General features: G+C 36.6%; 1 protein-coding gene across 8 annotated transcripts in view; it reads left to right on the top strand.

Annotated features, from left to right (window-relative positions):
* The window catches only part of LOC146464249 (uncharacterized), a 102,164-nt gene that overhangs the window by 59,317 nt on the left and 30,293 nt on the right, over positions 1–12,554 (top strand). Inside the window, exon 1 of one of the 8 annotated variants that reach the window (XM_085129967.1) lies at positions 2,751–2,831. The exons of the other annotated variants lie outside the window; for them this stretch is intronic. Coding sequence (XP_084986093.1) covers positions 2,810–2,831 — 22 coding nt within the window. The 5' untranslated portion in view covers positions 2,751–2,809. Of the gene's footprint in view, positions 1–2,750; positions 2,832–12,554 lie in introns of those variants that run through there. 8 annotated transcript variants of the gene reach the window in all.

Here is a 12,554-nt window from a genome sequence, read left to right on the forward strand (position 1 = left end):
ACGCGTAGTTTTGTGTGTTAATTCCATGGATAATAGCTTTTAAGAAGATTGTTGGTAAAAATCCGGGATGGGTACCCTGTGGCACTTTGATTAAAATAAAGAATGGCGCCGTAAGGCCACACCCACCAATCGATCAAGTGCAAACATCGATTTTTGGAATACCCTTGGGTAGAGGTTCAAAATGATACATGTCTGCAAAAATCCCGAGATGGGGGGAGGGTTTCACTTTCTGGCCCATGGACTAAAAAACTTGGCTGCTTCGTTTTCAGTGATCAACCCAATACTATGGCAACAAGGGTACTTTTCCTTTCCACGGAACACTTTCCCAAAAATCATATAATTATATGGAACAAGAACATCTACAATCGCGACGCCATTTTTCATGTCTTCCTTGAAAATGGGGACATGTTCCGCGAATCACCGATCGGTCAGTTTGTACAGTTTAGAAAATCCTTCGGTTTTGTTGTAATCCGTCCAGCTCCATTTCGCTCTGGGGATCTCTTACATGTTCGAAAGGTAGCATGGCGGCTTTCTACTGTTGCAGAGCCGGTCAGCGTTTCGCGGCCTTCCAACGCATTTGCCTCTGTTTTCTGTAACCTCCAGAAAGAAATTAAAAGTTGAAGCTAGATGTCGTGACCAACAGTCAAGAAATACATTTTGTCAGAAAGGCACCATCTTGAATGCAGAAAAGGCACTGGTGCGAATAACCTCGTCCTTAAGACGACTTCCTTCCTTTGCTGCAAATGCAGGAATGGAATGGAATGGAATGGTGGAATGAAACCAACAAAAATAGGAACTCGTTTAAAAGGATACTTGACACTTGATCATTATTTCTAAAAGAAAAAGTTCCCAGGAGGAATTAGCATGGCAATCCTCTTTATACCTCAAAACCAACTGAGCTACAGGCCAAGTTTCACTAATCTGTAGGATTACCCCTGACGATCCATATTGCCAATCATTGGTGTAAACCGTTTTATTTGTAGAAAGTCAATACTCAGGCTGAACGGTAGCCTCATGGATAGACATCTTTGCGCTCCTTGGGACACCACTGGCTTTTAACACCGAAAATACATCTACATCGATTATTCACAATTGGACTGCTCGAGTCTTGGTTCTTTAAAAGTCCGCCTAGAATGTTTTTTTTTTTTTCTAAAGTTGCCAACATAAAAACGATAGGTCGCGCAGTTTTGTTTTTCCTCTTATCTTTTTTTTTTTTTTTTTTTTTTTTTTTTTTTTTTTTCTCAATTCGTTTCTCCTCCACGTCTTTCTGTACTTTCTCGTGGCCCCAAAAAAGTTTTCATCGACCGCCTTTTCAAAAATGTTGGGTTGACATTTATTTTAACAAAAATGTAGAGTCCAATTTTTCAATTTCAAATTCAAAGACAATGCTCTTTGTTTAGCGTCGCAAATACGGCCATAAAAGGGAAATTTTGAAACAATAGCTTTAGCGCCAAACAAAGGCTTATTAATTCAGGAGGGAAATTCAAACTCCTTGTTATTTCAATAGCGAAATTCACGAGGGAAATTCAAAAATAGCCGATGACTGCACGAGTTCGAAATTTGCATATTTGGCGAAAGTGTCGCGTCGCGAGTGAAAGCGTGCTGGTTTTAAACTAACACCTCTTCTTTAAGAGCCGCGCTAGCAACCGATGCTTTTGTTTTAAAACTAAATGACAACGACCATATTGATCCTTTTCAATCAAACGGTCTAATCGGGCGATTTTCTAATCCAAAACGCGAGTTTTCATAAACGAAGCCTTTTCTTTCCTTTCTTTTTTTTTTTACGAGTAACAAGTTAGTTTTGAAATTCACAACTCTTGACCTGAAGGGAAACCATCGATAAAAGCTTCACTGTTTTGCGGCGTTGCGCTGCGCGCTATTATCAACTGATCCAAAATCGTATAAAATAATTTAGCATTTCCAGGTTTCTTGCTTGGGGTCAATAACAATAATAGTAAACCTTCCGCAACTTTCCAAACCCCTCTCCCCTAGTGTCGCTTATTTGACACGCCGACAATTTTGTGACGATTTGAAATTCATCTTCGCCAAGTCTCGGAACAATTCCCTAAGCGCAATAAACAACAAAAGGCTTTTGTTTGGACTTGTGAAGACGAATTTGACTTACTACAATGGATCATTTCTTGATACGGTCAAATAAAATCAAATTGCACTCGCTGGGAACTAGTCTCGCCGTCTTTACCCGGCATGCGTTGCGTAGTAAACGCTTGTAAAGTAGAAACTCTCTGTAACACGCCTTCATTTTGTGTGTTCTCTTCGAAGGCAAGTCGTGGGCGAGAAATTGTTAGTTTTCTCTTGGAAATCAAGACGTTGGCGATATACACTTAGTTTTCCCTTGGGATTTTGAAGAGAACGCTTGGTTACATGACTCAATAATCCTCACTTGACTGGACCACTTTGAAGGACTTTATTTACGAAACAAATAGGTAGAAATGACGAGAAAAACCACAACCCTGCTGCACTCTAGGTGTAATTTCACTTGATATAAGAGAGCTTAAACAAGCTTTTTCTAGTTTAAATGTAATTTTCCCCGAACTTATGTTGACCTATGTTGAGGTGAACGTTAATACAGTTGTTTCATCAAAGTAATATAAGCTCCTTACGTTCTGTTTCTTCAATCAAAACGCTGCTGACCAAAGAGAACGCTATTGCGCACTAACAAACAGACTTAGCGCGCGCATTTATAATTATGCTACGTCAGCAAGGTAAATTTACTCGGAGTTTTCGGAAAAAGCGACTCAGTGATTTAGAGCGTGACTATCAAAAAAGAGAGAAGCGAAAAGCAAAGAAAATGTCCTCTGACCGTCCATCAGGTTAGTAAGCACACCTTAAGTAGTCATATGTTAAAGGCTTCTAAATTTTCGCTTTGACTTGGCGATTTTCCTCTATCACAGACTTCCCAGAGGCGAATTCGGATCCTGCCGGAAAAAAATGGACTTCGCTCCTGCACTTTTCGCTGCAATGTTCTCCAACCATTTCCGAAGCCATTGATCCTAGGGCGATAACTGAGAATTTTTAAATACAGTAGGGACACAATGTGTTCAGGAGTAATTTTGTGATAAACACAGCAAAACTACACAGTTGCAAAATTTGTTTTTGACTCCTATTCAATTCATCACATAACTTTCAAATGTTTTTTAAAGAAAGACCGGTGTAAGAACTTTAAACGATATATTTTATGGAGTGGTACAAATTAGTGGAATGGTGCAAACAGTTTTTAGTTGTTTTCAAGTGTTTACTTTTTACGCCTGCTATGGTTACGCTAGAGATTAAAAAATTCTTTTATTACGTCATTCCAAAAATGCTTAGAACTTTAGAAGAGTCGCGCGCATCGAATTATAAATCTAATTTAAATCGACGTCATAATGGAGATTTACTCGGAATTTTCGGAAAAAAAGTTATCTCATACGACTGATAGCAAAATAAATATCTGTGTCAGTAATATTAGTGTCAGTAATGGTTTACAAAACACAGACGTTTTGGGTATATCGCCCTTCTTCAGTGAGGAGAAAACCGTTGAAATACGCAACCAGAGACGCGCGCATATGACTAGTAGCACGCGCATGCATCAAGAGTTACAATTCAAATAAACCTAAAATTGATATTAAGTCAACACGGCTGAACAACTAGCAGCTGGAAATTATATTCATTTCAAGCTGCTCTCGCTAGAGGTTGGCCTTACAAAATATCCATCTTGACACTTCTTTCTTTCTGCTGAAGTGGTTTCTTGTATCAGATTTAAACCACTGCTATAACTTCTTATCAACGTACAATTTTTATAGTATTGTCTAAGATTGCTGTAATTTGTTTTGGTAATCTGACGCGTGCTAACTATTACGCGTAAAACAGCGCGCCGCGCACATTGGGTACTGATTGTCAACGAAACTTTGGCGGCGGCTTTCTCCTTTCCCAGAAACTTAAAATAAACTTTTCTTGAAAATCCATCTTGGGCAATTCGTGGAAAGTGAACAAGATAAAAGATTTCTCCCCGGTATCCGCTTCTAAGAAATCTCGAAGGCTTTTCAAGTCCAAGAAGTATTTTTCAAATGTGCTTTGCAACAACTGATGAAAACTTCTGGTACAAATTTGTCCCATGTTTTACTCAATCTTAAAAAAAAAATCGAATAAAAATCGATTCTTAGGAACAAAATTCTGCAGGTAAAATGTTTTTTGGAGAACAAAATATTTCGGCAGTTGTGAGATTTGCAAGTTAGTATTGGTATTTTCAGGGAAAGACTAGTACCGTAATCTCGTATCCAGATGTTTTGTCTTCGAAGTCCGAGAAGATCTGGGTGTGATATCGAATATTTCGAGCACAGTCGGTATCGTTTGCTTAGTACAGGTAAGAAAACTTGGAAGAGTCGATTGTGTGACCCTAAAAGGAAAAAAAAAAAACCTTTTTTATTTTAGGTCGAAGAAATACTTTCTTCGAGATGGAAAAGAAGTAGATTACCAGGAACGAGAGAACGAGGTAGGAACATTGTAATATAATAAATAGAAAAATATAAAATGAAGAAAAAATTTAATCTTTTCCCTTCTACATTCTTCTTCTTATTCGTCTTCTTTCTTCTCAATGAATCGGTCATTTATTTATTTATTTTTTTTTTCATTTTTTAATTTTTGTTTTGGAAGTTAAAGGAGAAGTTGAAGATGAAGGAAGAAAAAATGAGAATGGTGACCAAGGAAACAGAGTGGGAGATTGTTGTAGTAAGTGACGGGATTCATGAAGGAAGACGCGAGATTATGGGACATTAGGAGTCAGAAACAAAGACAGGAATCAGATGATTGGAAATCGGAAGAAAGAAGAAATGGAGATTACTGCTGAGTACAAAAATTAAAGAGTTACGTGACAGTGGTTGAGGGATAGAGAAGTATAAATGGAGTCAGGAGATTAGGAATGAGAACAGGGCCAAAATTGGCGTAGAGAGGGAGGGAGGGGCGGGGGTGTGAAGGTAAACACTATATGTGAGTTGGCAAAAGATGAACTTAGGAATTGGACAATTTTAGTCAATTTTTATCATTCGGGAATGAATTCCGCTCATAATTACTTAAAATCACTTGTTTCTAATTGCATCGATCTATCATCTGTTAACAGGCTGATTTAAAAATGCTACAAGAAAGAAACACAGACTTCCACCGGTGAGTGTTCACTGAAATAATACAACAAAACTAAAACAAATGCGTGCTGATAACTTAGAGAGAGATAACAGGACTGGGCCAGTTATGGTGTCATTATTATTATTATTATTATTATTATTATTATTATTTTTTTTTTTTTTTTTTTTTTTTTTTTGAAAAAATTAACAGTGTTATTGTACTACTTTGTGTTTCTTTCTAGGACACTTCAGGAGCTAAAAGGTGAAGGAAACTCTGTTGATCAGAAAGAGCTAATTTCCTTAATTTTAACAACAGAACTGAAGGCCGTCTAACAAGTAAACTATCTCGTAGTTTAAAACAACATAAAAGTGTTTATCGTTTTATCACGGCCATTACAGACAAAGTCATCTCTGTCGTCGTCGTCATCAGCATTCTCATTTAACCTTATTTCATTGCCATTCTAATTATTATCATTGTCTCCAGCATCATCACGTGCCTACATCACTTGACTACACCTGAGCGTTATCATCATCATCATCATCATCATCATCATCATCATCATCATCATCATCATCATCATCATCATTATCACCATCATCATCATCATCATCATCATCATTATCATCATCATCATCATCGTCAAAATCATCCGTGCCATTATTTTTACTAGAACATGTAGAACTGAAATGTCTTTTTTTATTTTATATTTATTTTAAAGTTTTACTAGGAACATTTGAAATTGTCAGAACTTACTACATTACTAACAACTCCTACTTTATTGCAGGAAAAGGATGAAATGAAGAGGCATGTATAGTTTAATAGTTCTGTTAGTTCTAGATGTTTAGAATCGGAAACTGAAATTAGCATGTGGCAGGTTTTCCTTAATTTTAGCAAAAACGGAAAAAAGAAACTCAAGTAAATTAAGGCATGGGTCTGGCAGTTCTGTCGATAAACGTCAGGGGGTGGTCTATTTTCTAAGGCTTTCGTCCTAGTCTCGTAAGACTTAAGCAGACCTATAGGTTTGCAAATCTTGTCATATGGTATGTGCGACGTATGCAAATTAGGTCACGTGACTCGGTACGGCCAGAAAATGCTGGAAAACTTTCAACCAAAAATAGGAACAGTTTATACTGATAGTGATTTACCTTTACTGGTACTAGGCAGGTAAGAAGGGCAAAAATAAAAATTCTGTGCTTGGAAATTATTGATTTTTTTGTTAGCTGTGAAAATAAACAATGTTTTGTACTAGTGCCCAGTCTCCCATAAAAATCGTTGTTGTTTTCGTGCCTTTAATTTGAGTTATCTCAAAGTTGCCAAGCGTGGAAATAATATACGCAATACTCTTAACAGTATAAAACTGGTGGTAGCCTCGAAGGAGTAATAAAAAGTGTTCCCATTTTGCTCTAAAGAATATTAAGCTAAAAATAACTCATGTAGGTCACGCGACAAGATATGACCTCTCTAACCCTTTCATTTTCTATAATATATTGTTATCAAGTAGATCCTAAAGCCAGTTTGTGTTATTTAAAATGCTAACAAGGTTACACCACCCCCTCAATTTTTCAGGAAAGGAATGTAGGCCCAGGCCTTAATTCACCTGAGAATTCGAATTAAACTCAACTACATCACATTTATTTTATTTGCACATAGCATTATTACTCAGAACTATAAACTCTCGTTAGTTTTATTACTTTGCGTTACACGTCAGCTCAGCGTCAGTACTTTTGGAATGATTGCAGCAAGCTAGAACGAACTTTCGAAACCTCGCGAAATGTTTATTTTAATAGTTAGTTTAATATTACAAAAATAATTTCTTAAAGTATACAATTATGTTTATTTTCAGAGCCATTGATAATCTGGTCCGAAAAATCGAAGAAAAAAAGCGAGAGGTAACTGATGATTTCATTTCACTAAATTGTACTGCCTTATTTCCTTTGTTTAAGTTTCATATTCAACCTGCTTTGAAACAAATTAAGGTCATAAAGTTCTTCTGAGAATAAACTAAATGGTTGTTGATGAGATTAGTTTTCATGTTAATCGAAAATATTAAACATGCATCGCTTATCTCGAAGTGCTGGCCAACCAGCAGACTTATAGCATTTTCACAGAATATATACACGTATTTCAGAAAATATGCTTCAATACTTAAACATTCATTTTCTGTGATTGGTCTCACGATAGTCATTTTAAAGTAATTCTAAAGGAGATTGACACTTTTTTTTTTATTTAAAGTATTTTTTTTTTTATAGAAGGAAGAAGGAAAGGCTTCTTTAGATGAAGTGAACGAAAGTTTCCAGGTTTGTTTAATTATTTCACCCGGTCGTAAATTGTTTGCTTTTCTCAGCTTCAAAGTAAACTTGTTCCTTGTGTTTGTCTGTGTCAAAAAAGCGTCTTTTCTTGCAGGTTAAATTCAAAGATTATCGGTTCCCACTCTACATAGATCCTTAACATTACATTACCAAAATCGTTCAGCTAGTACTTGCCGTCCCCAAAGCATCTCTACACTTTTTCTTATTTTCTATTTTGCTTGATCAACAGACCATCCTAGACACGAAAAAGCAGATGGAGAGGTAAAGATATTGAAATGCAGGTCATATTCTCTGGTTAATTTTATACCTTGATTTACACTCCTTATGGGTGAACACAAAACTTAACGTGCTATAGTATGGCTTGTTAATAAATTCAAATGGAAAAGACGAAATGATCATCTTGTCAGGAGAATGGGCAATGACCACAGCCAGGTTGAACTCTTCACAACCGATTAATTGTTCACTCTCCTCTGCTTCAAAGTAAAGTTGGACATTGTGTTTATCTGTGCCAGATAAGGCGTCTTCTCTTCCAGATAACTTCAAAGTTTTCGGTTCCCCCACTACATGGATCCTTCACTACATCACTAAAATCGTTCAGCCAGTACTTCCCGCACTCAAAGCTTTTCCTCCCTTTTTACTTATTTCATATTTTGCTCGATCAACAGTCGATCTCTATCTGCTGCCTTGTTTCCAAGACGGTCTGAGACCGTGTTAGAAACGAAGCAGCAGATGGAGAGGTAAATATATGGAACTGAAGGTCATGTTCTCTAATTAATTTTATATCTCGATTTGCACACATTACTTATTGGTGAATACAAAACTTAGCGTCCTACAGTCTCGCTTGTTAATAAATTCAATGGAAAAAACGAAATGATAATCTTGTCAGGAGCCTGGGCGATGATCACAGGTTGAACTCTTGACAACGGATGGGTGTGGATAGTGTAAATACTGCTAAAGACGTGTATCACTTGCAGGAATCGCTTGTATTGATTCTCTTTGTTGTTTCGCTCGTTTTATATCTCCGAATATATGGCAAATTTGGTCTTTCTTTTTTCGAAGTCAAGTGAAGCGAATGAAAAGTAAAGGACAGAGCTACAAAGAGCAGGTGGGTTTATACAGACCAGAACGGAATTAGGCTCTTTGCGCTGAGTCACGTGACCCACATCTTCTAAATCGAAAAGTTACATTTTGGGAAAACGTTTTATCACATATGCTATGATATTGCTTTAGCACGTTCCACTAATGAACTTATTTTAGCCGAAGCAAAAGCTAGCCAATCGGGAACTCGCCACAGACTCAGTTTTCCTGCCCTTTATTCCAGTTTCTTGTAGTTGTTTCGGGTTCTGATTGGTTCATTGTGTTGCTAAAACTTGTTATGATTGGTTGGAGTGATTAAATTGGTTTCTTTTTAATGACACTGACTCTAAGACCAACTGATATTTGTAGAGAAAAAATTGTTTAGATTCAGTTTCAATTTAACCGGAACACATATCTTCCTTTTATGTTATTTATTGTTAATCAAACCAGGAATTACTATCAAATCCAAGGAACTTGTTGTCATCAAAGCCAACCTATGAATCAGACTATGAACACTAAAAATGTGAATGATTTTCCTGTAACTTGCAAATGTCAAAGAGGAGCCTGCATGAAATCATATCCTTGTTATGTTACTTAACAATTATTCTAAACTTTGTTATTTTTCTACATCCTGTAGGAATTAAAGGCAGAGATGGAGAGGTAAATGAGAGATCGGTGAAATTTTAAAATCCTCCCTCTTGTTTTTTCTTATTATGTTAAGATGTTGTGAGATGAGCTAACATACTTTCTGGTTTTATAGGGAAACGGAAGGCTTCTCGAAGAGAATGGTTGACATAAATCAGGTATTATAATTATGAACGTTTTTGGTTCTTTTCACGTCGCCAGGAGTCGAGCACAATGCGGCATTTTCTTGCTTAAGATTCATTCATAAATAGGTCCTGCCTAGTTTTGGTTCGAGCAGTGACATCAACTTTAATAGCATACGTCTTCGATAACGCGTCGGCAAAGACTAGAAACCAGGCTCAGATAGAGCATAGCTTTGACTGGATTGAGCTAAACAAAATGGATAGGACACGGGATTGCAGAATGTGATGACCGGGATAATGGATTACATTAGTGGACATCATTGTACTAGACGGAGGTTGTTGAAGACTTTTGAGTCCTAGAATGAGGCCATGATAAGTAAAAAGTATTCTTATCGTCGCTTTCTGAAGAAAAGCGTTCCTCTGTTTCTTGTGACAGTGACTGGGATGATGTTAAAACAGACAGAAGGACACACGTTGCTTTGCAACAATGGGAACCGCGAGATGAATCATTGTCTTGCTATTTACGTATTCTCTTGCTGTCCAATTTAAAATCACTAGTCCGTCTGTGACCGCTATTCTAATAATTTATTTTCTTTTTATTTATTTATTTATTTATTTATTTATTTATTTTTGTTTCTGCAGTCGTTCACAGATGAAATTGAGGAGCTTAAGAGGTAAAAACAATTTTTTCATGCTTCCAACCTAATAGCTAATTTTCTATTGAAATCATAACTTCGTGGTTACATTAAACATTCCTGCGCTAAATAAAAAGGAATTTACGAAAACTCGCACTCTAATTAAGGCATACAATTAATACATTTATACCATTTTTGTTTGTTTTAATTTAAATTTAGAGAGGGCGCAAGAAAGGCTGAAGAATTCTCCGCCTGGCGACAACAGGTGAGAAAGAACGGAAGAAATGTTATTTATGAAACCTCGCTGCTGTTTGAAACTTTACTTTGACTCTAAATAAGAAATTTAGTGATTTGTGGGGAAGGCATGGCGCCGGGCCAAATCGCTTTTTTTCCCTATTTTGAAGTTATTTCTCGAAAAACGTATACAATAAAAAACCTATAACAAACACAAAATGAGAGGACATTTTGTTAGCGCTTACATAATGGCTTTTGAAGACAGACCCAAAGCCGCATCTACCTAGAAATCAAAAGGTTCTTGGCAATTACTTTGCAGATTCCTCAACACTAGAAGTTTTCACAGCTCACAAGTTTTTGTCACAAAGACTTCAGCACACAGCCTTTACATTTGAATCAGCACATACCTCCGTCATGAAGCCCTTTGAATAGACTTCTTGACACACTGTTAATATCTCTTCGGAAATCTCTCTGTCAAACTACTAAGCTTACTTGCTTATGCAGTAGTCGTGTAGTAAGGTCTAAGAACCCTCCAGAATCCATTTTCAATGAGTTTTACCGCAGCGTATATATGCTATTTAAAACCAATTAATATGTAAATCGTGACTCAAAATTTTACAATGTTTTAGATATTACCGTAGAATACTCAATAGAATGTTCTGGAAAGTTTCGGGAAATAGAGAACAAGTTCCGTAACGAACGCACATTTCTAATTTAGAATCAGTAATCCTGCTTTCCAAAGGTAATAGCCTATTTCCGAGTTGCTGTGAACCTCACTATGAAAGCGAGGCTAAGTGAAAAAGTTTTCAAATGAAAATGAGTTTTGTTTGCATATGAATGAAGACTAATTTTCATGGCAAAAACTTTGCACTTAGTCTCGCTTTCATAATGAGGTTTAAAACAACTCTGTTATGGTCTATTAGTCTAACTTGCTGTTTTTTTTTTTCTCACGATTAGGATGAGCTTGAAACAAAGATACTTATCTTTGTTTGAAAGTTCTGATCTTAGCCTGAAAAAGGTCCATTGCGATTACCTTGCACTTGTCATTATGAAACGCACATTTTTAAATTTATGATCAGTAATCTTGGCTTGCCAAGGTAGTTAGTCTAACTTGCTGGTTTCTATTTTAGGTCAACCATCAACTGGACAACAAAGAAAAGTAAGTTCAGCAAATAGGAAAATATAGCTAGCTAAACTATTGTATCAATGGAACGAAGACCATTTTTTTAGAAATTAGAGTGACTGTAGTGAAGTGAGAGAGCTGGCGTAACTAAGCAAAACTTGTTGCGCTTTGTGAAGTTCCACCAGCTCACTGGAAGGAATGATAAGGGCCAATCAAACTTGATTAGGTTTCAGTTTATGGTTAGTTCGGGTAGATTACACTACAATTCTCAATGCATAATAAATATTGTAATTAAGGATTATCAAACGCAGTATAAAACTGAGAGATTTTTAATATTAGTTTGAAATACTTTCGTGGACAATCTGTGAGTAAGATCGTTTTTTTCTGTTCTCTCTCTTACAGTGAACTGACAGAACTTAAGAAAGTGCTAAAACCACTGCAGGAAGTGAGTATTGAGAATACATTCACACATCAGAAATATTTGGAAGTGTATACGACAGAAAATCTCTTTTTTTTTTTTTTTGTTATTTGTATCAGTCATCAAATCGTCAGGTTGTTCCAGTATGAACATCGAAAAAGAATCCCTTATCAATTTTCTTCCCCGCATTTGTGGCGCATAAAAGTGTCAAATTTCACTTACAGGAGACTGGGAATAGTAGTTCTGCGAGGTCAATACAGGAACGCTAGCCTTGCGATTTCTCTATTCTTCAGTTGTTTTTCGTGTGCAGAGGAAGAAAACTGTGTTGATGAAAGTAAGAATATGGTTGTTGAATACTCAGAATAAAACACCCGAGGAATAAAGAAATGGCGAGACTATTTAAAGCAATCAATCAATTCATTAGTGTGGACTGGACCTTAGATTCACGCATGTCCTTTCGCTTTTAAGCAACAACTGTTTTCGATACCTACCTCCCACAGTGAGTCCTAACTGCCCTTACACTATCCTGTAAAAAGAATCTGAATTGCCACTATCCCACCCGTGAGATAGAGGCCAAAGGATAACAAGAAAGTCAATGGGCAGAGGAACTTGTAAAATAAAATATTGCTTAATGTGCGGTAGTCTGAACATAGGCGTCTGAAAACAGAGTAAATTGTAATTAGTAGTTTTCTTCTTGAAATAAGATGTATGAATTAATGACATGTTATCTCCTCACCAGTTTCCAACAAGAAAGAAATCCAGGAAATCCAGAAGGGTTATCAGACTGCTATGCAGTCTGTTCTGCTGTCGCCGTTAAAAGATGGACCTTGTTTTATATCAGAGTGTAAATAATGTGCTGTTTTGTAAATTGAATAC

The sequence above is a fragment of the Pavona decussata genome, unplaced genomic scaffold (assembly GCF_977016875.1).
Source record: "Pavona decussata unplaced genomic scaffold, jaPavDecu1.1 SCAFFOLD_166, whole genome shotgun sequence".
Classification (NCBI taxonomy): Eukaryota; Metazoa; Cnidaria; class Anthozoa; order Scleractinia; family Agariciidae; genus Pavona; species Pavona decussata.